We start from the raw sequence: 27,522 nt of genomic DNA on the forward strand, positions 1-27,522 counted from the left end.
TCATTTATTAAAGAATCTATCTTTTGTATGTGTGTGTGTGTAAATTCATTTATGTGGGAATGGCTTGCTTCCCCCTCCCTCGTGTGTGTGTGTGTGTGTGTGTGTGTGTGTGTGTGTGTGTGTGTGTGATTTTTTTTCTTGTTTTATTTTGTTTGAAACAAAATTTGTCTGGAACTCACCAAGAAGGCCAAGCTGGCTGGGCAACCAGTCCTAAGGACATATGTCTTCCATCTCCCGAGCACTGGTATCTCAAGTATGTACCAAGCCCTCCCACTCCCAGATCTTTCCATGTGAGCTCTGGAGACCAAACACCCGTCATTATGCTTACTCTTGCCAGCTGAGCTGTCTTCTCAGCTGAAGAATCTATCTTTTTAACAGGGAAGATATTTTGAAGGATAAAAGTTTGCTAACGCCCTCTCCAATCCCAACGGCAGCGCCCTAGAATGGTTAAGAAATAAAGAGGGGATTTGCAGCTGAGTGAGCAGAGCCTCTTGCCATTTACCCAGAGAAGAATCCCATTCATCAAGCCCAGATGTCAAGAACCTCTAGCAAATAACTTGCCAGTTCCCTCTGCTGTAATATCTGAGTCTTTGTCCTGGAGATGCTCTGCTTGGAGCTCTGGAAAAAGGCAGCAGCAACAAAGAGGAGGGAGAATCCTGGGCACTAAAAGGGAAGAATGGGCCAGGTACATCTATCTGTAATGAAAGGGGGCTCCACAAGGGAAGTGCTTCTGCCTAGAGTCCATGCTAATGTGTGGAGCTAACAGGTAAATGCCTTTCTCTCTATGTCATCTGGAAAGGTGGCCATCAAAAACAACTGCCTGCTTCACCATGCGTATGTGAGAACGGAGATAAGGACCAGGCCAACAAAACTCCTATCATCAATTCTGCAGGGTTACACCAACAACGGCATGCTTGGTGTCTGTCAATACCTTCATATAGCCTATCAAATTCAATTAAAAATTAGCAATTTACCAAGCCTATTATAAAATACTCAGTAATTAACTTGTAGCTTTAGAAAACATAATGAAAAGGAAGCCATGGCAAATCTTAAAGTTTCTCTATTGGGGATTAAAGGACATAACTAATAAACACAGGGCCCACCTCAGCCAAGATAAAGCCTGAAGAAAATTAAAAAGTTAGACAATTGTGCATTTGGCAGCCCTCCCTTCAATCCATATTTGCCCTAACTTGTGAAATAACAAAAGCCTTGGATTTGTTTCTTGAATAATTATGTAAGAGAACGCTTGTTACTGGCTAACAAGCCACCTCACACCTCAAGCTTCCTCTCCTCAGATGTCCTTCTTCTACCTGTTGCTTCCTCTTAGTTCTCCATCTGTAGTTTTCAAATTTGTTCTCCAAATCCTCCGACACACACCTCCCCCTGAGAGATGGTGGTCTGAATCCCCTCCCTATCTGAGCTCTTAGAGGCTCAGACTCCAAACTACAGAAGAATTTAGCCCAGCCATACAAAACCATCAGCTTCCAACTGGGACCTCCAGCATTCACTTTCATGATGGGACTTTCATGACCACACTGCAAGGGAGTTTGGAGGCTGGTGTGTTAGACAGCAGAGATGACTAGATGCCTCCAGCCACCAAACTCCTGTCCTCACGGCATGAAGGGCTTATCTGTCTCCTAACACAGACCATGAGAAGAATGTGTTTTTCCTAATTGTTACACCAGCTGCAACCAGGTGAGTCCCGTCCAGGGTTGCCTGGACAGCAAGCTCACTCTGTGCATCCTTTCAACTCCAGTTTTCTTTCTAAAATCATATGGCTTTCTCAGAGGTGACTCATTCTTTGTCCAAAATTTCTGAGCGCCATAGATCCATCCCCCAAAATGAGAGGGATCATCGGGACCCAGTTCTCCCACTACAGCAAGTCCTGGGTACCCCAACACTGGAGAAGCAAGATTTGGATTTAAAACTCACATCTCATGATGATGATAGAGGCCTTTAAGAAGAACATAAATAACTCCCCTAAAGAAATACAGGAGAACACGGGTAAACAGGTAGGAGCCCTTAAAGAGGAATTGAACTAAAATAGGTACGACTGCAGGAAAAAGTGCGGTTTCTATAGGGCACAAGTTCTACCTAACTCCCCTCCATCAAACACACTGGTGCCAAGCTGAAGAGGACTTGAAGACTAAAGAGACTGCAAAATTGAAGACTGAGGCTAAAATAGATACTCAATAAGGATTTTGGAATTGATCATGAGACCTTGAATAAGCCCAGTGAATGAAAAGATATGGGTGATTTCCTCCCACAGAATATATATATATATATATATATATATATATATATATATATATATATATCATACCATAGCCTGTCTAGACTACAGCCCCTAAGTGCTCGGTTGGAGTTCAATGAGCTAACGAGTGTAATTTTTATGAACCCAGCCTCCTGACTGTATTGAATACAATTGATTTATTTTTTCAAACCATGAGGTTAACTATTGTCAAATATCTGCTGAGATCTGCTATGAAATTTGCTTTCATTTTCTTCACAAATAAAGCTTTTCTGTTCATAGAGAACATTTGAAATGTATAAATTCCATAATACCAAATCTCCTGACAAAATAATATTTTGACTACTTGGCAATAATGTACACAATACCTCCAGAAAAACAGAAATATAGTTTAGAAATAAAAGAAATGATGCCTAGCAATTATAGATTGGATTCATTGGATTCTTACTGACATAAATGCAAAATATTTCAATTAAATGAGTGATTTTTTTTTTCAGCCATGGATAGGAGCAGTCTCTTTGGAAAGCTGAAGAAGAAACAAAGTGAATTTCAGACCAACCCAAACTTCACAGAAACCTCCAAGCCAATTTAAGCTATATAGCAAGGCCCTGTTTCTTAAAAGAAAGCAAAATAAATAAATAAACTTTTGGTTGATTTTTTTCCATTTCTAAAGTAAGTTTCTCTGGGTTGAAATGAAGCAATGAAAGCTGCTTTAAGAGTCATAGGCCAATATTTAAAAAAAAAAAAAAAAAAAAAAAAAAAAAAGACCAAAATAACCACCAACACAATCAATTTTAACCCATCCTTTAGTGATCTGTGTAGCACAATTATTACTAGATTAGCTGGTTAAGACAGACGTCTAAATAGGTGCTCTAAGGAGCAACGCAAATAGTTACTGCCCTAAACCATGAGCACACACAGCACTGAAGAGCAGGCAGACACAAGGCTTCGCTGTACATAGTCTCAAAGAGAGGTACAGATGACTAATTTAATAACCGTGCAATGTTTCAGTATTTCTCAGGACATCACGGCAACATATTGCAAAAGTCTGTAACTTTTGCAAATGTCTGTAACAACCAACTCCAGGTGACATTCAAAGGATGGAGGCATCACTGCTTAGAATTCACATTTCCTTCTGATTTCAAATGTAGAAGTGCATTGCTAGTCGCTGGATATATTAACCACGATATGTGCTTGTTTTATTAATTCATATTTCAGCATGATCTATAAAAACCACAGGTCAACCAATATGTTGGGTTTTTAAAAGAGTTTAATTTTTTCAGGTGATAAAACTGAAAACCTACTGAAAATTTTTATTTTTTCCAGGACAATTAAGGTAGGTTTAAGCCTCCCCTGAAGAGAGGCTTAAGCAAGTATGAGGAGTTGGGGGGTATTAGCATAGACATTTGTAGTTCCACTCTCTACTGGGGAGAAGGCTGTTATAGTGGAACGGGATGGGGAGTGACCTCAAATACATCGCTCTATAAACATTAAATATTGGGGAGGCCCAGAATCACCACTTGCAGGCTGGAGGATGAGCAAGAGCTCGGGAGTCGGGACCCTTTACACTCACTACCAAAGTTTGTTACAGTGAAAGGTGTAGATTAAATGCAACATGAGGAAAACACATGGGATGATCTACTTGCCTTTGCCTCCTGAGTGTAGGGATTAAATCAGCCAAAACTCACATTTTTAATGGGACACTTAAGATGGTGATGACTTATGGGGCTTAAAGAACATTAAGAATCAAAGGCCTGATTAATTCCTACAAGAGCATATTTTCTAGGCTGGATGAGTAAAGTGCTCTCTGGTAATACAGGGAATGTATCACTACTCTTCATTTTACATACGTACCCTCTGATGGGTGATATTTGGAGACCCAGAAAAGTGTGGCTCCTCTGCCATAGGTAATACTAACAACAAACGGTTCACTTTTCCAACAAATACCTGTTGTGACAGATATTTGGCTAGGATGTAAGCAAACAGTAGTTAACAAAATATGTAGAAGGCTGATCAATCAGTCAGTGTGAGCCTGCCACACGAGCATAAGGACCTGAGTTGGGATCAGCTATTTTTAAAGCTGATGACAGTATGCATCTTTACTTGCACTGAGGGGTGAGGGAAGCCAATGACAGACAGGTCCCTGCAGCTACTGCTGGACAGCTAGCAAAGACAAGACCATGAGTTCCAGGTTCAGTAAGGGACTTTGTTTCAAACAATAAAAAAAAAAAAAAAAAAAAAAAAAAAAAAAAAAAAGATCAAGAAAGACACCCAATGTCGCCTCTGGCCTACACAGATGGCCTACACACAGAGACATATACACACAAACATTCTCTCTCTCTCTCTCTCTCTCTCTCTCTCTCTCTCTCTCTCTCTCTCTCTCTCTCTCAGTTGAAACATCTTTCAAGGACCTTGAAATTTCTCTCATTTATGGCTTATGATAAAACATCTCATACTTGGTACCCAGTGTAGAAGCTTAGCCATGATTCACTGCTTTCCCTGGAGTGCCTCAAATAGACACAGGAGGGGAAAGGCACTATCCCAGAGCTTGTGCATTGATGAAAACCTTCCAACGCACGCTAAATTCAATTTATAGGCTAGAATTAAAAGATGCATTTAATTATCAGTCCTAGCACTTCTATTATCTTCTGGCATTTTTCAAGATTAATAAAGTGCTATGTTTCTGCAAATACAACTGGCAGTAATCCACAATTGATCGAGCTAATTAAGCATAACAGTCGTCAAGAGCTAAAAATAATGAGAAGGGAGAATTTTAACGAAATGGTGAGTAACACCAGAGAGCTGTGTCAAGAAGTATGGGTAATCTGGAAACATTCCCCAAATAGACTGTGTGAGCATGTGTGTGTACGTGTGTGTGTGTGCATGCATCCATGTGTGTATGTGTGTGCATGTGACTTTGCTTTTAATATATCATTCTGTAAAGTATGGAATACTTCTAATGCTCTGAGCAACAAAAAACAAGCTGTGAGAAATTTACTCTTTTCCACTAACCCGAAGAAGACTCTAGTGCTCACACTCAGATGTAGTAAAGATGTCCTCACAATGGCAATTGTCTGAGTGGCTGTTTCACTGAGCTATAACACTGGGCAAGAGTTTTGTCTCTCAAAGCATCATCACTGGACCTTAGACCCACCTGGCAGCCTGGGCTCATGCCCCTGCCATCCTTGCCACTGCCACCACCACCCACCATCTGCCTGCTGCCACCCACCAACACCACTGCCACCACCACCACTGTCAGCACCACCACTGCCACCACCACTTCCACTGGTATTGCGCTGCCATGATAGCGGGCAAGATCTGGGACCCTGCTTTACACAGGCTTCCCTTCTGAGAGCTATAAGGCTTCAGCCTTTTCCAGTTGGACCAGAGACCCACAGAACCCCTGGTTCCTCGGAGGATGACATAGTTAGAATATATTGCGTGAAAAACAATTTTTGGTTAAAAAACTAAAATAATAAACATAATAAAATTGCCTGTGAAGGTCCTCTGTGCAGCATTATAACCAAATATCAGGAGCAATGCAAATACTGGGCACTGAGCCGGTGCATCTTGTGTCCTGATGACCAAGCACTTTGACAAATGCCCTTCTTAAGTTGTACTCACTTGTTTAGTTCTATTTGCCTTATAATGGTTCCTATCTCAACATGTCTTTCCATAGTAATTTCTAAGACTATAAATCTATGAAGATGTATTTTATGCAAACAGGAAATTTCAGAAATTACAGTACATCTGTACCAAGACAAAGTAGGTCAAAGGGAGATGAATATGGCCTAGCAAGTTACCTCCAAGTCTTTTTTTTTTTCTCTCATTTATTTATTCACTTTACATCCCAATCACAGCTCCCTCTCGTCTTAGCTCTCCTTCACACAGCCCCTTTCCTACCCTTGCCCCTTCTCCTCTTATTAGGGGGAGCCCGTCTCTGGGTATCACCCCATCAAGTCACTGCAGGAATAGGTGCATCCTTTCCCATTGAGGCCAGACAAGTTGGCCCAGTTGTGGAAATGAGATCCACAAGCAGGCAATAGATTTAGTGACATCATCTACCCCGCCCCCCACCTCCTTCCAATTGTTGGAGGACCCACATGAGTGGGGTACTGTGAGTGAGCTGCCTGCTGGGTAGGTCACTGTGAGACCTTTGGGTGCGGATGCCCTTGGGTGAGGATGCCTGAGCGTGCATTTGGCAGTGAAGCCTGTTCACCTAGCACTACTGTCTTCTAGACATAAATTATCAGTCTCCCTGGAGCTTATCTGTAAAATAAATTATTCATAAAAGGTATTTTCAGAATTCAAATTCAATACTGTATATGTGAAATCTTATCTCTAGAAACAAGCTACTAGGATGCCCATGATACAATAGGGCAGTGAAGGGGGAAAAAATACAATTTTTTTTTAAAATTTAAAACAGAAAACATACAGTTAAATTTAAAATTGTGCTATTAATAGCCTCTCCTATATGAAGCAAATCCCTGAGACTTCAGACTCTCATTTGAGCAAATGACTGCATGTGTGTCCCCACGAGATTCACACTAAAGCCTTCATCTGCAGGGCGATGGACTTTGGACACTGAACTTTCTAGAGATGAATCATAAAATCCCCTCATCTTGGGATTGGTGTTTATGAGAAAAATGTTTTGCTTACACACAACATGCCCTGTCCCCCGATTTGCACTCATATGAAGCAGCAGGATCTGCAAACTGAAGACCAAGAACATAATATGCTACATTTGACCTTGGACTTCCATAAATGACTCTGTTTAAGTCACCCAGGCTATGCTATTTTTCGATCACACCCCAAAATCCTTTCTGACCCCCTGCCCTTGTACACACACAATTGCTGATCCACTCCAGTATGCAGGAGTGTTGAAAGCTTCATGTGCGTTTACTTATTTGTGCCCACAATGCAAATATTGATATAGGTACAGTCTATATATATATATATATATATATATATATATATATATATATATATGACATAGACATGATTATAGTAACACACTGCAACTACATCAGTGTTCTATATGCAGCCATCTGCATCACGTGTGTATGAATGTGTTGTTTCAATGTATCTATCACCACACAAACATAATTTGACTCACATGTGCATGGAGTGATGTGAGATATGTGACTATATCTTAGGGCTTAACACGGCATCAGCACCACAGGTACAATGACAAGCTAAAGTGAAGTCAGACTTTCTTCAGCATAAGGGTGTTGGCATACTTTCTTAAGCAGATACATGGAGCTAATTAAAATTTGATGATTGAAGTATCTTCTGGAATTTCTAGTGTCTAAAGAAAATAGTAAAATCAAGAGTAGAGAGTAGTGATATACTTGCTTTACAAATAGTTCCCACTGGCCAGCAAATGGCTCGGAGTAAAGGCATGTCCTACCAAGTCTGAGGACCTAGATTCAATCCCCAGAACCACAGGATGAAAGAAGAGAACTAATTCCCGTAAGTTGTCCTCTCACTGGCATACTTGCAAATGCAAGATACAGAGGGTGCATAGGCACACAGACACACATTAAATACATAGCATATAGATTAGATAGACAGACAGACAGACAGACAGACAGACAGACATCCAGGTGATAGATTGATAAAGCAATAGACAGATGGAATAACGGAGAACGTATAAAGGTTGTTTTCTTTTTTTTTTTTTTTTTTTAATTTCCCCAAATAATGTGGTGAAGATCAATTCTCAGATGTCTATGTCTGAGCCAGGATAGAAGACAGAAGTTTCTTTCTATGTGTCTCAGTTAGCAGTACCCATTCATTTAATAAAATATTTAAACTTTTTCCTCAGTTGCTGTATCAGTGATTTGGGCAGTAAGTTTGAATCGTTGGTGTTTTATTCTGTATCAATGACTTCAGACACATGCCTATTATCAGTAAGTTGGAAGAAGTCCCACCAAGTCTGAAAGCCTGATTGCATTGTAAACCTTGATTCTTACTCAGGAAGTTGGCTGACTGTATTTGGTTAGAATCTGGAGAATGGAGAATACAGAGCAGTGTGGTGGCGCTCTCCTAGAATCCTAGCCCTCAGTGGAGGTAGGAGGATCAGGCATCTAAAGCTAGTCTTTGGGCTACCAGAGTCTCAGAGACCCAATCCCAGAAAACAGAAACCAAATGAACTACAAGGACTGCTGCTAAGAACAGGTTGCAAAACCTCCCTCACTGTGCCTTACTCTAATACCTCAGCCTCAGGGTAGATCAAGTAATTTCCAGAGTGACAACAGGTCTTCATGCAGCCAGGGCTCTGGAAGGCTCCTTGTGCATTGTAGACACATCAGAATACTTCAGAGCTTCTGTTGTGGACATTAGAAGCCCAGAAAGGTGTGCTGGCATGAAGCCCTATCCACAGCTCTTCCATTTTGAAGTGGTCATTTGGGAGGCAGAGGGTAATCTCATTATTTGAACCTACATTTCTTTGAAGGGAAGGAAGCTTTGAAATGTGCTTATTAACCACTTTCACTGGCTGCTTTTTAAGTGACCTGCTCATACCTGTTAATCAAATGTTCATTTTAAAAATAATCACAACATGGGTACTCAACTGAATTTAAGGACACAGTTTCGTGGAAGGGAAGAAGTTTAAGATTTTAATGAAGCATTCAATGCCTGAAAATGTATATGTTTTATATACATACAGCTTGGTGTAAAAATTGAGATATCAGCACATCTGGATATACACACAAAGGAACCTTAACCAAGGTATGAAATAAGCCTAGATATTCACCAACAGATGATCAAATGATGAAAATGTAGTATAATATACACAATGGAGTTTCATCTGGCCATAAAGAAGAAATGAAATTACATGTTTTTCAGAAAAATGAATAAAACTGGCCGTCATTAAGCAAATTAAGTCAGACTCAAAAGAAAACAATATTGCATATTTTCTCAAATGCATAATTTTTAAAAAAAAATCTATCTCAAGATTGGTGAGATAGCTCAGTGAATGGCGGTACTTACTGCATAAGGCTGATGACCTGAGTTTCGTGCCCAGAACCTGTGCAAAGATAGAAGGAGAAAACCAACTCCACAAAGTTATCTTCTGACTTTCAGACTCTTGCCACGGTATGCTTGCATGCACACAGGTGTGCGTGCGCACACGCATACACACAGACACACACACACAGAGGACTGAGAAACTACTGGAGGAAGAAGAAGGGCAAGTCGGGAAGAAGAGGAGGATGAGGGTGAGCAAGAACAGAATTCATGGCATTCACACCCATTATTTTATATGAATTTTTGTTAAAAAAAACTAGAAGGAAATTGAAAGGATGGATACAGAGAACTGCCCACTCAGGTAATAAAGGAAGGAACGTGCCAATGCACGGATGTCATTATTAGGAGAGATTAATTATGAAAACAATAAACTTAGTCCTCACGGATCAGCATGGGAGGCCAAGCATGGGATTCAGAGTCAAGTCAGTGCAGAGGGCCTGGCTTTATGAAGAAGGGCACAGTAGCAGCATGAAGTGAACCCTGGAAAACAGGGCAGTGTGCTGGTCAGTGCTGGGCTGATCAAACCCCAAATTGAGTTGGCAGCTGGGGTGACACACACTGCTATCCATGGGCCTAGGGTAATACCAATAAATCGCAGAACAGTTTGAATCCTTCCTGTCTCTACAGACCCATCACTAAGTAAGAAGAGAGCCAGCAGAAGCACAGGCTGCCAGTCTAGTTCTAAGTAAAACAAAAGAGTGGACACTGAAGCAAGGTGGGATGAAAAAGCAGAGCAGAAGTTCCCAGCGTACCTGACTTATCCACAGCTTCCCTACTATTGTAGAGTGAAAAATTATAAAGGCCATTTTATAAAATATGTGTAGATTTTTGCCTTACAGAATTCGGAACTGAAAATAAGATTTCAGGCCTTCACATTCCAGGTGAAGGACACTTGCTGGATTACATTCCCCAAGCCTTGCCCAAGGCAGGAAGGCATTCCTGACTACAGATAAAGATGCTATCATTTGGGCTAGATTCTCTGAAATGTTCCACTGTTCTTGGTTACCCCTCCCTTGGTCTTCCCAGTGCTATGTTCAAAATTTGTAAAACAACCAATCATGTGTAAGCGCTCGAAAATGCCTTCCTCCCCACACCCCATGCTATAAAAGACCCTTTAACCCACCACACGTGGCCAAAAACCCTGCTCTTGGAGCTAAAGAGCTTGTCGTTTTTGACCACCGGCTCCTCCCCTAATAAACCTCTGCTGATTGCATCCAGGTATGGTTTCTTGTGATTTTTGGGTGGTCGCGATTTCCGGAGGCTTGAGGAAGGGTCTCCCGAGTATGGGGGTCTTCAGAAGCATTTATTTACTCCTTTCAGGATTATTAATAACTAGTGTGTTAGCATTTTACACACTGTAAAGAGCAGACTATGCCTCAGGTACACAATGGACATTTATTATGGGGTGAGGGAAGGCTGGAGATTGTCTAGACTAGACAGTTAAAAAAAATTCAACTCACTTGAGAAAATGGCAAGTCTGGTAGCCTATACAAGTGCCAGCACATGAGCATCTGGCCACTACTCAAAGAGGGTTCAGTCTCCCTACCACCAAGCAGTATTTTAGAGCACTTCTCAAGGCTCCCTCTCAGTTTCTCTCTAGTCTTAGGTCTCAGTTCATATGCAAACTGCCTCCTTCTGTTGCTTCCATAAAAACCACAACAACTAAAAAGAGGAAGTGGACCAGATCCATAGATGCCGTCCACTATGGAGCCTTCGTATTGGACAGTCCTCAAACCGGATGACCTTGGTCTACTGTGCTCTAGTAATAGCTAGCTTACATGAAGTTACCCTGGGAAGAAACAGGAGTGTGTCCATCAGTTATCGGTCATGACAATCAGGAAACCAGGTGCCTTTTCAAGAGCCTAGGGGTTCATAACTTTATCTCCTGTTCAACAAGAGGTTAAAAAAGACGTCAGTACATACAAAATGGAGTCGGGAAAGGCTCCTGATGAATAGAGTGAATGAAAAAAAATTAAAAGTAAGGACATGACTGATCCGAGGTATGGGGGAGAGCTTTACTGTAGATAAAAGGGAGAACATAGCCTGAGGCAGAGACATCTGGGAGAATCCAGGGTGAATGGAAAGAGAAGAGAGGAGAGCAAGGAAAGTGAAGTTTAAAACTAAAAGGGCCAAGTAAGAAAAATGGCTGGATTCTATGGGGAAGGGTAGCCTAAGGCTGGAGAAGTTTAGGCTAGGGGGTGAGGTGGGCCAGGCACACCCTGTAAGAACTTGGGAGGCAGGTCTGCTTTGATATGTTAAAGACACCTCAGGTGGCCATTTGTTTGAGACCTAACTTAGAAGAGACAGGGTCAAACTATAGATAAGGCGGATAAGGTGCCTTGGGTGGAATCAAGAAGAGGTGTCTTCCCCAGGGACTTAGACAGTTCTTACCTGGTGACCTTCTGTCTCGGAGCCTTGCAAGTTCCATGGGAAACACGAAGTTAAGCATCCAAGTTAAACCTCCCTCTCCATGAAGTTCACAGACAGGGACTGATGGTGAAAGATAAATCTGTGAAGTTCATATAAAACATGTGTGTTCAAATACTACACAGATGTAAACAAGGTATACTGCGACCCTACTCTGAGACATGAAGTTTCACCCCAAAATGATACTTTGTCTCTGCCCTGAGAATGAGAAAGCTCTTTGTTCGTGTATATATGTACATTTTTCTGAAGCAAAAGCAGAAACTGTCAGTTTTTCAATCTGTAGTATTTTAAAGCAGTGAATGCAGCAAACAAAATTATCAGAATTAAAAACTTACATCTCATGAACCTAGGCATAACATTTTCCAAGTCATCAACTTATCCATAATATCATTACATAAGTTAATATAGTCTTCACAAAAAAAAAAAAAAAAAAAAAAAAAACAGCTTTTATGATACATAATCTAGGTTTTCTGTGCCTCATGACAATTGATTAGAAGCAAAACATAGCCCCAAATAATGTGTCTTAGAATCACAGCTATGTGGATGATATTCCCAGTGAATTTGCCGGTCCCTGTACACATGGAAAGAACAAGCGTGGGAAATGTGGAATTACGCACAGAAAAGAAAGGAAAGAGAAATTAGGACTAATGAGGTCAAACATTCGCCTGTTAATTTGTTCTGCTTAGTGACATACGTTTTCTGACCTTGTAAGACAGAAAAGCCCTCCTGAAGAGCACAAGCCATGCTAATAGGAAGTAGCAGACCAAAACCCCTGCCCTGTGGCACAGAGTGTGTCCCCAGCAGCTGCCCTCTGAGTGAGGTTCACCTCCTACCACAGCAGGAGAGCTTGGATTTCTCAGCAATGTCCCATTCAGCTTCTTCACTGCCCCTTGCACTCAAGAGACCAGCAAAGAGCAGACCTCTGAAATACGGCTAATGCATCAAGTAACCAGAGATGGGCTTGGAAGAAGCACATCTGGGCTCCTAAACATTAACACAACCTATCAGAAGAGATGCTAGCAGGAGTAGCACTTACAGGGCATGGGGCAGGTTTTCCCTTCTGCATCTGGTGATACCTTCCCAAGATGCATCCCATCTAAATGATATTCGTGAGGAGGGTGACAACTGTCAGATTCTGGGGAGCTGGAACTGCCAGGTGGTTTCTCTGAGATGAAGTGGCATGTTCACAGCAGAGAAACTGATCAAGTTCTAGTTGGAAAAAAAAAAAAAAAAAACTAAATATACCTACCAACCTTTGCTAAAGGCCATCTGATTGCGTGTGGACATTCTTGGAAATGCAAGCTCAATGGCGCATTTTCTCTAATTATGTTATGGTCGATTCTGATTTGTTGCTGAAAATGGCAGTTCAATTAGAAAAAAAAAACTGGCTTCTTTACAACTTGACTTTAAAATAGTCACAAACGAAGAACTATTGCTTCACCAGAGAAAACATCAAATATTCAACAGCACATTTAAATATAAGCTTTAATAAAATCCCATTCCCAAATGGGCACTTGTGTCTGGTGAAGACGTAACAGCAACAGGCATCAGAGTGATGGTTGGTATCACCCAGTAAAGGATGGGAAGCTTGAAGCGTAAGAAGTGTAGCTGTTTGGCCCATTTCACAGAGGAGAGGAATTAGAGGAATTCTTCGTACTTACTGGGCACAAAGACTAAGCTCAGGGATCAGGCAGTTCAAGTTCATGAGACAGGCCTCCCCAGTGACAGCCAGAGGTCTGCTGGGGACTGACCATGTCAGAAGCGGCTAGCTTTATATCGCTGTGACAATTATCTAAGAAAACAGTTTCAAAAGAGGGAAGGTTGTATAAATATTTTGTGTATTTGAGATTTTTAAATATTTCCTTGTATGGTCCCCATTACCCCCACCCTGCTTTCAGTGCTGGGTACCAAACCCACAAACCGAGGCTCTGCACACAGTAGGCAAGCACTTACCACGGAACCACAGCCCCAGTCTATTCAAAGTAGGAAAGGCTTATTCAGGCTTTCAGTTTCACAGGATCAGCTGGCTGGTTTGCTTCCAGCCTGAGACAAAAGAGAAACACAATGAGAGCAAGAGAGTCTGGCAAAAGCTTCCCACCCCACAGTGGCCAGGAAGTAGAATGCAACAGAGGAAGGGCCCACAGACAAGGGACCCCTTAAAGGCATGCCCCAGTCAATTCCTTCTTCCAGCCTCCAAAGTTTCCACCACCTCCAAAAATAGTGAACCAGCAAGGGACCAACCGTTCAACATATGAACCTACAGGATCAATCTATATTCAAATCACAGGAGTGAAGAAACTAGTCAAGGATAGATTTAAAAAAAAAAAACCTGATACCTTTGCCAGGTGGTGGTGGTTCATGCATTTAATCCCAGCTCTCCAGGAGGTAGAGGCAGGCAAATTTGTGAGTTCAAGGATAGCCAGGTCTACAGAACAAATTCTAGGACATCCAGGGCTACACAGAGCTAAACCCGGTCTCAAAAAACCAAAAATGAAAAGAAAAAAAAAAAAAAAATCTACAATGGCAGTGGGTGCTTCATGTCTGCAGATTGCACATCTGAGGATTCAGACTCCACATCCAAGGATTCAACCCACCACAGATGACACATCTTAAAAATGATCTGTGTTTACACTAAATATATTCAGATTTTTCCCTGCTATTTATTACAAGGAAACAACCCATTTTACACAGCAGTCACTTTGCCTCGGATATGAGTACCCTATGAGCACCCTGAAGAGACTGCTACCTTTTGGGGGAGAGGGTCTTGGAAACAACCTTCACGGTCACCAAGGGACAACTGTAGATGTTGTCTCAGCTCAGTCCTTAGTCTTTACATTTTTGAGGAACAGGCTCATGCCCCGTGGTCTACTGGGTTTCCTTTGCTCTGAGACACCAATAAGCGAATACTAGAATCAAGTGCTTTAGTGCCCTCTAGTGGTCACTTTCCGGTCCTACAACCTCATTTTGTTGCTGTCTCTCCAAATACCCCCATACTCCTATCCTCTGAGCAAGGACAATCTTTATAGCAATCCACACTTGAGAGTCGACGATGCTCTAAGGGTAAAAGCTATCAGGTTCAGATTTTCCTGGCAAAACTAGAATGTTTCTAATGTAAGAAGCAACAGATGGCAACTAGGAAAATAAGATACTACAGTAAAACAACTATCGTGTTTTACATTTCTAGATTTTAACAAATTAAGAATCTTGATTTACATGGGAGGAAAGGTAGGGAGTTCTTCAATAGGTGATGGCTTTGAAAACAGGGAAGTACCCCTTCCGCCTCTGGCCCCGATACCGGTGGCTCAAGCAGTCTCCCAGCCAATCTGCTCCCCTCTGGAAACTGAGTCCAGAGGCACCCTAGGGAAGGCACAGACCGCAGAACTGCAGAGGCACCCAAGAGAGGTCAAGGACCCTAGAGCTGCAGGCATCCTAGAGAGGACATGGCCCACAGAGCAGCAGAGCAGGGGACACCATATTCTGAAGCATCCTAGAGGATCAACTACATTCAGAACCGCAAACATCTAGCTGGTCTACCACTGTGGAGACTTCATATCCTGAAATATCCTAGAGGAGCCACTGAACCCAGAGCAGCTGGAGCTCAGGATCATAGAGTCATCCATACCCCAAGGAGTTCTGATACAACCAAGATAACTGGAAAGGCAGACTCCAGTCAGAACCAGTGAGTGCGAGTAGATCTACAGCTAACCCAGCTAACCAAGTGGCGAAAGGCAAGCGCAGGAATGTAAACAACAGAAACCAAAGTTACTTGGCATCACCAGAACCCAGTTCCCCCACCATAACAAGTCCTGAACACCACATCACACCAGAAAAGCAGGACACGGAATTAGAATCACTTCTCATGATGATGTTAGAGGGACTTTAAGAAGGTCATAAATAACACTCTCAAAGAATTTGAGGAGAACACAGGTAAACAGGTAGAAGCCCTTAAAGAAATGCAAGAAAACACAACCAAACAGATGAAGGAATTAAACAAAACTGTCCAGGATCTAAAAATGGAAGTAGAAACAATAAAGAAATCTCAAAAGGAGACTACTCTGGGGATAAAAAACCTAAGAAAAAGACCAGAGGTCATAGATGCAAGCATTACCAACAGAATAGAAGAGATAGAAGAGAGAATCTCATGTGCAGAAGATACCATGGAAAACATTGACACAACTGTCAAAGAAAATGCAAAATGCAAAAAGCTCCTAACCCAAAACATCCAGGAAATCCAGGACACAATGAGAAGACCAAACCTAAGGATAATAGGTATAGATGAGGGTGAAGACTCCCAACTTAAAGGGCCAGTAAATATCTTCAACAAAATTATAGAGGAAAACTTCCCTAACCTAAAGAAAGAGATGTCCTTAAATATACAAGAAGCCTACAGAACCCCAAATAGACTAGACCAAAAAAGAAACACCTCCCGTCACATAATAATCAAAACATCAAATATACAAAACAAAGAAAAAATACTAAAAGCAGTAAGGGAAAAAGACAAAGTAACATATAAAGGCAGACCTATAAGAATTACACCAGATTTCGCACCAGAGACTATAAAAGCCAGAAGATCCTGGACTGATATCATACAGGCCCTAAGAGAACACAAATGCCAGCCCATGCTCCTGGATTGGCAGGATTAATATAGTAAAAAATGGCCATCTTGCCAAAAGCAATCTATAGATTCAATGCAATCCCCATCAAAATTCCAAACCAATTCTTCATACAGATAGAAAGAGCAATTTGCAAATTTATTTGGAACAACAAAAAACCCAGGATAGCCAGAACTATTCTCAACAGCAAAAGAACTTCTGGGGGAATCACCATCCCTGACCTCAACCTTAGCCTGTAGTAACAGGGCAATAGTAATAAAAACTGCATGGTATTGGTACAGAGACAGGCATGAAGATCAATGGAATAGAACTGAAGATCCAGAAATGAGCCCACATACCTATGGTCACTTGATCTTTGACAAAGGAGCTAAAGCCATCCAGTGGAAAATGGACAGCATTTTCAGCAAATGGTGCTGGTTCAACTGGAGGTCAACATGTAGAAGGATGCAAATCAATCCATTCATATCTCCTTGTACAAAGCTCAAATCCAAGTGGATAAAAGACCTTAACTTAAAACCAGATACACTGAAACTAATAGAAGAGAAGGTGGGAAAGACCCTCGAATACCTAGGCACAGGGGAAAAGTTCCTGAACAGAACACCAATGGCTTATGCTCTAAGATCAAGAATTGACAAATGGGACCTCATCAAACTGCAAAGCTTCTGTAAGGCAAAAGACATTGTCAATAAGACAAATCGGCAACCAACAGATTGGGAAAAGATCCTAACCAATCCTACATCCAATAGAGGGCTAATATCCAAGATATACAAAGAACTCAAGAAATTATACTCCAGACAACCAAATAACCCTATTAAAAAATGGGGTACAGAGCTAAACAAAGAACTCTCAACAGAGGAAACTCGAATGGCTGAGAAACACCTTAAGAAATGCTCCACATCCTTAGCCATCAGGGAAATGCAAATCAAAACAACCCTGAGATACTACTTCAATCCAGTCATAATGGCTAAGATCAAAAACTCAGGTGATAGTAGATGCTGGCGAGGATGTGGAGAAAGAGGAACACTCCTCCATTGTTGATGGGATTGCAAGCTGGCACAACCACTCTGGAAATCAGTCTGGAGGTTCCTCAGAAAACTGGACATAGCATTACCTGAGGATCCAGCTATAGCACTCCTGGGCATATACCCAGAAGATGCTCCAACATGTAATAAAGACACATGCTCCACTATGTTCATAGCAGCCTTATTTATAATAGCCAGAAGCTGGAAAGAACCAAGATGTCCCTCAACAGAGGAATGGATACAAAAAATGTGGTACATCTACACAATGGAGTCTTACTCAGCTATTAAAAATAATGAATTCAAGAAATTTTTAGGTAAATGGATGGATCTAGAAATTATCATCTTGAGTGAGTTAACCCAATCCCAAAAGAACACACATGGTATTTACTCACTGTTAAGCAGATGTTAGTCCAAAAGCTTGGAATAGCGAAGACTCAACCCACAGACCACATGAAGCTCATGAAGAAGGAAGACCAAGAGGGGATGCCTCCGTTCTACTTAGAACAAGTAACAAAAATGCTCAAGGGAGCAAATATGGAAACAAAACATGGGACAGAAACTGAAGGAGGGGCCATCAGGAGACCATTCCATCTGGGTATTCATCCCATGTACAGCCACCTAAGCTAAACACTGTTGTGGATGGCTGGAAGTGCATAATGTGAGGAACATGATATAGCTGTCTCCTTAGAGGTCTGCCAATGACTAACACACTCAGAGGACAATGCTCACAGTTAACCACTGATATGATCAGGGGTTTCCCAATGGAGAACTTAGAGAGAGGACTGAAGGAGCAGAAAGGGTTTGTGACCCCAGGAGGAAAGCAACAATACCAAACAACCAGAGCCCCCCAGGGTCTAAACCACCAGCCTGGGAACACATAGGGAGGGACCCAAGACTCCAGTGGTATATGTAGGGGAGGATGGCCTTGTTGGGCATAGGTGGGAGAGGAATTTCTTGGTCCCATAAAAAAAATAAACACAGAGTGGGGAGGGGAATGTGAGGGTGGGGAGGGGATAGTGGAGGGGGGGTAGGTACGGTCACTGCCTCATAGAAGCATGAGGAGGGGGATGGGATAGGAGGTGTCTGGGTGGTGGGAGGAAGTGGGGTAAGGGGATAAAATCTGAAATGTAAATATTACAACCAATTTTAAAAAGGGGAAATAAAAGAAAAGTTGTTAGAACCAACATCTTTAAAAAATGTCAGCCCCCTAGGGGGAAAAATTTTTTTTCTTGATACTAAAATTTGTTCTGAGAAATGTATATTGCAGAATACACAGCCTTGGTGTATCTACTCATCAAGCATACTGAGCAGACCTGCCCGAACCTCCGATGTCCTGGAATTCCATCTGGATTCAGTGAAGACACAGTGTCAGCATTAACTTCAGTTAACTCAGTCATTCTGGATTTCTGACGGGGTTGAAGACCTATAGTCTCATAGCCAATCCTGGCTACTTTGAGAGAAAAGATCTGAGTAGATGGTTTTCAGCTGACATTCATTCTAAAGCCAAAAAAAGCCAGGATCAAAAGTAAGTGTTTTAGTTAGAAGAGATGACAGAGGTTCTGGTTAGTCAACAAAATGATGGACTGGGTATTAGGACTATCTTGTACCTCACTGGTACAAATTGGCATAATTATGCTCTAATTGTATTTTGAGAGAAAAGTTTTACTTTAACAGAAAGAGTGATACGTAGGAGGAGCTAAGTGGGAAGGAGTACTGAGAGGAAGAGATGGAGTAAGGAGAGAAGATGAAGGAGAGGAGAAGCTAGGTGATGAGAGAGAAAGAGAGAGGGGGCATGGAGGCAGATGTTCACAGGTCTCCACCAGTCAAAGATAGTTTTTATATCTAGGTTGGGTATTGGGTTACGCTTCTGATTGAGCATTACCAAACTTATAAATCCTTTGATTAACATTTTTTAAAAAATTGTATAAAAGCAAAAAGGAAAGTAGGGGCATGGGACAGGGGTTTTCTAGGGAGGGGAAATGTGGAAAGGGGATGGCATCTTAAATGTAAATAAAATATAAAATAAAATTAAAAAACCAACAAAAAACAAATGCAAAAAAAGAAAAAAAAAGAAAAAGAAAACAGGGAAGTAACTGCTGACATGCTTCTGTCTGTGGCTTGTCAGTTCTCTTCCCTTCGGTCTCCATCTCATCCCGCAGGTTCTACTTTAGCCTAAGGCACCAGGATAATACATATATCCTACACACACACACACACACACACACACACACACACACACACACACACACACACACACGGCAAAGAACTTGTAAATAAGCCTTGGGTCTGAGCCTTTCATTTATGAATGTATAATGGTCACACTTACCAAAACCGGTAATTGTTATAGAAAGTGTCAGTTCGCCTTGAATTTCACACTATATTTTTGGATGGTAGTAATATAACCATCCTTCCTATTTGTAGGTATTTGTTTTGCTTTTCAAGTAACACATTATTAGTTAAAGTCATAGACCATTTTCTGTTACCATAACTGGAATAATGCACACTGAACAATTTATAAAGAATAAAGGTTTACTCACTTCACCGTTCCAAAGGTAGGAGAATCAAAGGGGGGGGCAGGGAGGGGGAAAGGCTGCCTCTGGTAAAGGGCGTCATGCTGTTTAGATTCCTTGGAGTTCTGAAATGGCAAAGGAGACTACATGGTGAGAGGGGAGCACAGAGAAGGCGGATGCAAACTGACACACTGAGAGTTATTCCAGGACACTCATTAATCTATTAATGGATCAACCCATTCATGAGATCTGTGCCTCTGTGACCCAATTATCTCTTAAATCCTCTCCCATCTCATCTCTTAATACCTCACAATGAGGATTAAATCCAAAATGGGTTTGGATGAATCATCCAAAGCACAGCACTTAACATTTTTTATTGCACTCTTACTGTATGAAGATAAGCATATACGTGTGTGTATGTCCCATGGTGCACATGTGAAAGGGAGAAACACAGATGGTACTTTCCTCCCTCCATCATATGAGTCCCAGGATCAAGCTCAGGTTTTGGGCTTGGTGATAAACACTTTTACCTCCTAAACCATCTCGTTGATCCAAAAAATTTAACATTTCTAAAAATTTGAACATCTTAATTATTTACTCCAATCTTGATCATAAAGAATATTATTACAAAGTCTTCTGAAGACATACTTATATGCTGTAGTATGCACTTCTGTCATTCTTACAACCTCCCTCATCTTTTACAGCGGTTGGGACTTAATGCATGATCTCCCTTCTTGTGATTCTGCAGCACAAGTGGAAATATAGAGGGAGAATATGAAAGCAAAGCTGTTGCCTCAGACTCTTCCCACTCCCAGGAGGCCAACTGAACAGACTGAGGGGAAGAAATCTAAAATTTTGCAAGCAGGGATAAGCCAGGAAGTCATTCTATCCCATTCAAGGCCCCCAATAAATGAAACTTTTGATTAGTTCCTGCAAGTGAGCACAGGCCTAATAATTAAACACCATGGTGTATTTTCCTCACTTCTGCAGAAAATACTTACAGTTTTACCCAAATAGACTATCAATCTGGTCATATTGGGAAAAGAACTTTTCCTCTTCCAACTCGTGTTTCAGCACTCTAGGGTCTGCAAATTGGCCTAAGACAGAAGCTCATAACCAGGGAAGGAGGGAGTGGCCTACAAGGAGTGGCTCCTTGAAGAGCTTGCAGGTTTTACCAGCCAGCAAAGGCCTCAGAGGGCAAGCAGGGACATTTCTGATCTGACTCATTTTCAAATCCTTTTGAATCTACCAGTTTTAATCAGCCAGTCATTTCCCTGTGTCTCTGAGGGGTTTGTGAGAACAGAACTGTGACAGCTGTTTGGAGACAGACAAGGCTTTCTACTATGGTTGCTTCACGTATTTACAGTTTAAGGAAATTTTATGACTTTCTGGTGGGTAGTTGATACCTTTGTTTCCTCTATTTAAAATACCACATGAAGCTCTTCACAGAGCTGGGCTGCTTGCTATAAAGAGAAGATGAGCTAGATGGTTGGAGAGAAGAAATCAGCACAAGTCAAAAAGAAAGGCCTAGACACACTGCAAGCCAACCCCAATTCTTTTCCTTTGTAAGAGTTGCCATGGTCATAGTGTCTCTTCACAGGAATACCTGAGACAGATACCTGAGACAGAAGTCTAGCAGGTATTTATACTGGGAGACTGAAATTAGGTCAGGTTCAGCTCAACATTAGTTAAGATGGCCAGGGTTTGGAATGCTGAAACAACAGGTATTTGTTGTTTCAGGGTTGTGCTAGAATGGTGGAGAAAAGTTTGGTTTAGTTGAGGCAAACCTCGATTGTGAAGGTGAGAACATCACATAGAACAGAGAAAGAATAAAACAGGATAAGACATTAATATTCAGCCCTTTTTTCTATTAGTGAAAATGAAAGATTTTTGTCAAAATTTCTAGATTAAAGAATTTTTCGGGGGGGGGGACAGGGGAAGAGGTTATAAAGAAAGATGGAGAAAAAGCTGTATAGACTTGTAATCTTGGACAAAGTTGCCTAGTTCATGGTGGCCAGGGTGAATCCAAAGGGCCCATTATTTTAGTAACAGTGCTTCCTCTTGGAAAAGCTTTAATGTATCCTAGTCTGCTGGCCAAAAGGCACAAGAGACCTTTGTCAGATGACGGTGAAAACCTTACCCTTTACACCTGCACATGAATGACATTTGTCAGTTTTCATATATACCTGAGTGCATTAAATCATTTACTCAAATCCCCATAATATTCACTACCTAATACAGAAATAAAGACCTTAGGAATGCCAGCAGGCATAAGGCAGTCAAAATTATCTCAAAGGTATAGCACTAGATTGTATGAATATTTAATTTGAAAGGCTTACTGGTAGTGGTCATACTAGTCCAACAACAGAAAACCTAAGGCTCCAGTAGGTGTTCAGCCCACAGTGCTGATGTCTCTGCTGGTCTTTACTATATACCAGAATCTCCAATAAGCAGGCTCCAATGATAGTGGAGTATTAGACTTGCAAGCCAGAGTGAGAGCAAGCAGAAAAAAGAGAGCTTCCTTCTTTTATGTCCTTTACATAGGCTGCCACCAGGTGTGGCCCAGATTAAAGGTGGATCTTTCCACCTCAAAAGATCCGAATATGTAAGTGTGTCTTCCCATTTCAAATGATTTAATTTAAAAAAAAAAAAAAAAAATCACTCACAGGTGCTCCAGATGCTTGTATTTAAGTTAATTCCAGATATAGCCTAGTTAAGGATCAAGAACAGCTATCACAGAGTCAACCCATGTCTACTACTTGGGGTATTTGGATGTTTAGAAGGGGCTACATAATTCCTGCAAGTTCAGTTCAGAGTTCTTTTCTAGGCATGCACACAATAATAAGATCAGAGGAAATCCTGTAGGAGTGGCGTTCTCTTCTTCCACTATGGTGTGTGTGTGTGTGTGTGTCTGTGTTGGAATTCAGGTCTTTCAGATTTGGCAGCAAGCTGTGTGTGTGTGTGTGTGTGTGTGTGTGTGTGTGTGTGTGTGTGTGTGTGTGTGTGTGTTGGAATTCAGGTCTTTCAGATTTGGCAGCAAGCATTATTACCCCTGAGCTATTTCTGCTGGCACGCACTTGCATTTCATGTCATAGGAGGCCTTAACTGGCCTAAGGAGAATTTCCTCTTCACTCTTTGCTAGTTGGGAAAGGTTCCCTGGCCGAAGCAACCTGCGTTATAGAGCTGAGGTATTCTTAAGTCAAAGATCTAAATATTCTGTCAAAAATAAGTTCAAAACAGACTTCAGAAGCCTGCTGGGAGAGGGAGAATCCATCTTCCTCAGCAAGCCAGCTGGGCTATGAGAGGCTATTTGTACTACAGCTGATGATCTCAGACCCATGCAGGAAGCACTGAGCAGATGCAGTAGGTTTAAGAACAGAACACATGAACCTGGAAAGAAAGATGTAGGGAGGGGAATGGGGAAAGACTGAAGGAGAGGGGGAAAAGGAGTAGGTTTGATCAATGCATGCTATAAAATTCCCAATAAAAGACACTATAGAAACAAAGAGAACAAGGCTGCAGAACTGATTGATCAATATATTTTGTCTTCAAATGCTGGAAACCTTAACTTTCAGTACTTACCAATTACATCACTTTGCAAATAGGTATGTTCCCAACACCAAAAACAAAAAATCCCCAAAGCATTAGCTACAAAGTCAACTCCATGTCCCCCAAAAGGGGTCCAACAGTTGTGATAACATCTGACCAGTGTGTGGAGTGGACAGAACAAACTCCTATGTCATCTACCAGCTCCAAAACTCCATTATTTTGAGTAGAGGATGTATCTCATATTAAGCTGGTAACACTTGTAATAATGTAAATGAACCTTGAGAAATATGTGTGAAACAGTATCTTAGCATACAATTGCTAAGATAAAATTAAAAATTCCTTAATTTCCTTAAGCATTGACCAAGGAATTTTACAACTTCTAGCACAAAAGACATTAGGTTACAAAAGACCGTGGAACCTACTGTGTCTCTTACTATCATTTACCCCTTCCATACTACAAGAGCAAAGGGGCCCATACTTTAGGTCTGTGACCTGCCTACTTCCCCACACAGCCTAGCCATAGCCATCTCTGGGGCACACTAGGTGTGCTACCTAGCCACGCTCTCTCAGCTCTGGCCTCATGAATCTAAGTAAAAGTGGGCCTTGTGGCCTCGCGACCACAACCATGAGTACCACTAAGACGGTTTCAGCTTCAGCCAGTGCAGTGTTTGCCTTCAAGTTGATGGGAGAAAATAATGAACAATGGAGTCGCATCCACCCATACAATTTGCAGAGTCTATACAGAAAAGGGGTTCACTTCCCTGAATGCTTTATCAATAAAACTGAACATTGGAAGGCCCACACAGCCATGGCCAACTGGTCATGCAAGACTGAGGGCCAGGTGGTAGTGGTGCATGCCTTTAATCCCAGCACTCTGGATGTAAGAGGAAGGTGGCTCTCGGAGAGTTTGAAGCCAGCCTGGTGGACAGAGCGAGTTCAACTTCTCTCACTTAAACAAATCCGAAATAAAGCAGAGTAAGTAAATTCCAGTTTATTGCAGGTCCTCTTTATTTACAGTACAAGTCTCTAAGAAGCCTACGGTAGTTATCTTTTAAATAACATGTCAATCATATAAAACAGCTGGAAACAAAGTTAGAGAAATATATACATTATAATACATTAAGTACTTTTACTATTGAGTTTTTCCTATTAAATTAGGAGGCTACTGTGATTTACAATGTTATTTCCTCTAGTTTAAAACATGTTGAAAGACATTATGTACATTTTCTTTTACAAAACTGACAAAGAAACATTAGACAAAACTGCTCGTGATTGTAGTTTCCTTTTTTTTTTTTTTTTCTGTAATACACTACAACCATTACAAAAACCACCAAAAAGGCATTGCACTAGATGGTTTGAATACTGTGTAAGTCACGTTGGAGATTTAGTGTCCTGGTAAGACTCAGCACCAGGCTCACAGTTTTCACACTTGAGACTCAGCTGACTTGCCACAGGCAGACTACCTCCTTGGCACTTCCACAGAAGCCCAATGCTAACTGCTAAAGTGCCAAGAAACCATCCACCACAAAGCCACCTCAAGCCATTGCTGATATGAATGACCCCATTATTTACACCGATGTCAAAGCTAGAAAATCCCTGCTCAGTCCTTCCATAGGAAATCTTGAGAATCTGTAAGTACTGAGTAAATTACAAAAGGGCTCTCCACCTTATTTCTGCTTTCTTTACTCTGGCAGACAGGAAAAATTCAAATTCGACTCTTTAAACAAAATTTTATGTCATCAAAAAGCTTCATATTTATAAACAAGATTTTTATACACAGCAACACGTTGGCATAATTTTCTCATGTTACTACCAGTTACTTTGGAATTCATATTATATTTTGAGCATGAGAGTACTTCCGTATTTACAACTTTTCAGCATTAATATTCTCTAGGCCATGAAAGGGAGTCAAGGAGGACAAGAGCCATTCAATCCAAAGCACTCAGAACACTATATATACACACATACACACAGCAGTTGCTAAACACAAGCAGCCAGGAGTCACATATTTGTGCTACGCAAAACATTTCAATTATGTGTTTCCCCTTCATTAACACCAGCCAGACATTGATTTTGAAAGAACAAATCAAGCTTTCAAAGCAGTAACTCTTGCTTCAGAAACTTTAGTCACCAAAATAACTCAATATTTACTTACTTTAAACAATACTTTAAAAAAGCAAATGTGCATGCTGGGAAGATAGTGGTTAATAGCACCACCTGATCTACCAAAGGTCATGGGTTCAATTCCCAGCACACAACCACAAAGCAAAGTTGCTTTTCAGTCAGGGGACAAGAGAAGATGGACATACTAGGTTACTGTCAGGAGTTACTCCCCTGGAGCTCAACTCAGCTACTTGCTGTACTAAAACCAAAGAAAAAAACAGAGACAACACAACCCCAGCTAGGCAAGGCATCTCTTTAGTCCCACAAAAGTGAGGGGGTCCTATAGCCTAATCGATCACACAGAAAAATGAACAGAGGCAAAACAGAGCAAGCATTTCAAACCAGACACAAAAGCCTTTGTCCCTGGAGGCATAGAAAGTGTGTTCCACACAAGCTGTGTCTGTACACTCCTTTACTCATCTTTAACATCACAGCTGGACTCTTCAGTGTTTGGTCCATCTTTCCAAGGCACAGGTGGAAGACTGAAGAGGCCGAGGCCTAAAATCAGGCAGACATAACCCTTGTTTTGCCACACGCTCTACAGGTAACCAGTAGCCAACCACTGCTTCCCTGTCTAAAGCAGAGCTGCCACACTGTGCTGACTCAGTGCAAACTGTCCTCCATAGCAGGGCCATCCAGCCCCTTGTGAATACTAACGTACTATTAGATGAAGTCTGAAAAATATGGAACCCTTACAACTTTGTAAACGTCCAAATAGCCTTGTTACAGAAAAGCCAAAAAAAACACTCACATATTTTGGGGTAAAAGCATTTCCTCACAGTTCAGGATTCCCGGTCATGTTTTAGGTGAGATTGCTGAGTAGTAAACTACTCCTTAGGTAGAAGTAACTCTACCTCTCAGCATTTCTCAGCAGCACTGGTCAGTGTGGTGTAAACTCGAAAATGAGAATATCCATACTGAAAACTTTTAAATGTTACAAACCCCACCTAACTGCTAGTAGTGTTGAAAGATACTTTACAAATATATTTATATACAAAAACAAACAACAAAACCCCACATTGTTGATTTTCATTCAGTTTCTCTTTACCATTAAATAGAATCCTTCATTACTAATTCTTCACTTAGGGATTCACTGACTACAGACCTGTTTATTTTGTTTCCCCAAAATGAGAGGGAAATCTAGACTACAAACACACATGCAGGTTAAGTGCTGTTTGACACATTACACAAATGTTTTAAACAAGCTCCTTAAAATGCTCTAAGAAAGGCTTTCAAGCTAAGGGCTGTAGGCTCTCGTCACCTGCATAGAAGGCAGAATGTAAAAGCATCACACACAGTAAAACAAGGATATCTGGAGGATACAGAATATGGCGGGATTCCTAATTTAAGTCAAATTTCTAATATACCAGGCACCAATCTGTTTAACTGGCCATTAATGGAATAAATCAGATTATTTCCTAAATGTTTCAGATATTATAAGAACAAATATAAAGTCACTACACAGGAAACATATACCAAACCAAGAAGGTCTGCAAGTGCCTTCTCAGGAAAAAAAGTAACAAATGTGATAACAGACACTCACAATCTACCAGACAGTCACAATCTACCAGACAGTCATAGCAGTCACAGTCTGCCAGTCAGTCTACTAGACAGTGCTTTCTTCTTCAAGCAATTGAATTGGTAAATAGGACAATTCAATATTTTACTGTCTACACACTCATCTCTAATCACAGCCCTGTGAAAAGAACATTGTATTTAACTTTGTACGATTTCCCATTTTACAGGAAGATAATAGCAAATATCAGAAGCAGAGTACAATCCATGGATGGGGCTTTTACCCCGCAGTCATGGAGACAGTCTCAGAACTCAAAGATCTTTGTGTTCAGTGGTACATATGACAAAGAAATAAAACATTATGTAGTTGGGGTTTCTTCTTCAGATCCACTTTCATTCACAGTCTTTTTCAAATCATCTGTGATTTCAGCAATTCAGATCCAACC

The 27,522-nt window shown here is 41.2% G+C and overlaps 2 protein-coding genes across 6 annotated transcripts in view; one reads left to right on the top strand and one right to left on the bottom strand.

Moving 5' to 3' along the window:
* LOC117705391 (gamma-crystallin D) overlaps nucleotides 1-27,522 on the top strand; it is a 763,352-nt gene that overhangs the window by 531,689 nt on the left and 204,141 nt on the right. The gene's annotated exons all lie outside the window — the stretch shown is intronic.
* Nucleotides 24,375-27,522, bottom strand: part of Pikfyve (phosphoinositide kinase, FYVE-type zinc finger containing) — a 92,515-nt gene continuing 89,367 nt past the window's right edge. For 4 of the 5 annotated variants that reach the window (XM_076931767.1, XM_076931764.1, XM_076931766.1 and 1 more), the window contains one exon: nucleotides 25,480-27,522. This exon is cut by the window's right edge and continues 96 nt beyond it. In XM_076931767.1, the coding sequence (XP_076787882.1) occupies nucleotides 27,503-27,522 (20 nt within the window). In that variant the 3' untranslated portion in view covers nucleotides 25,480-27,502. The other variant, XM_076931765.1, reaches the window with a different exon arrangement.

The sequence above is a fragment of the Arvicanthis niloticus genome, chromosome 3, assembly GCF_011762505.2.
Source record: "Arvicanthis niloticus isolate mArvNil1 chromosome 3, mArvNil1.pat.X, whole genome shotgun sequence".
In the NCBI taxonomy this organism is placed as follows: Eukaryota; Metazoa; Chordata; class Mammalia; order Rodentia; family Muridae; genus Arvicanthis; species Arvicanthis niloticus.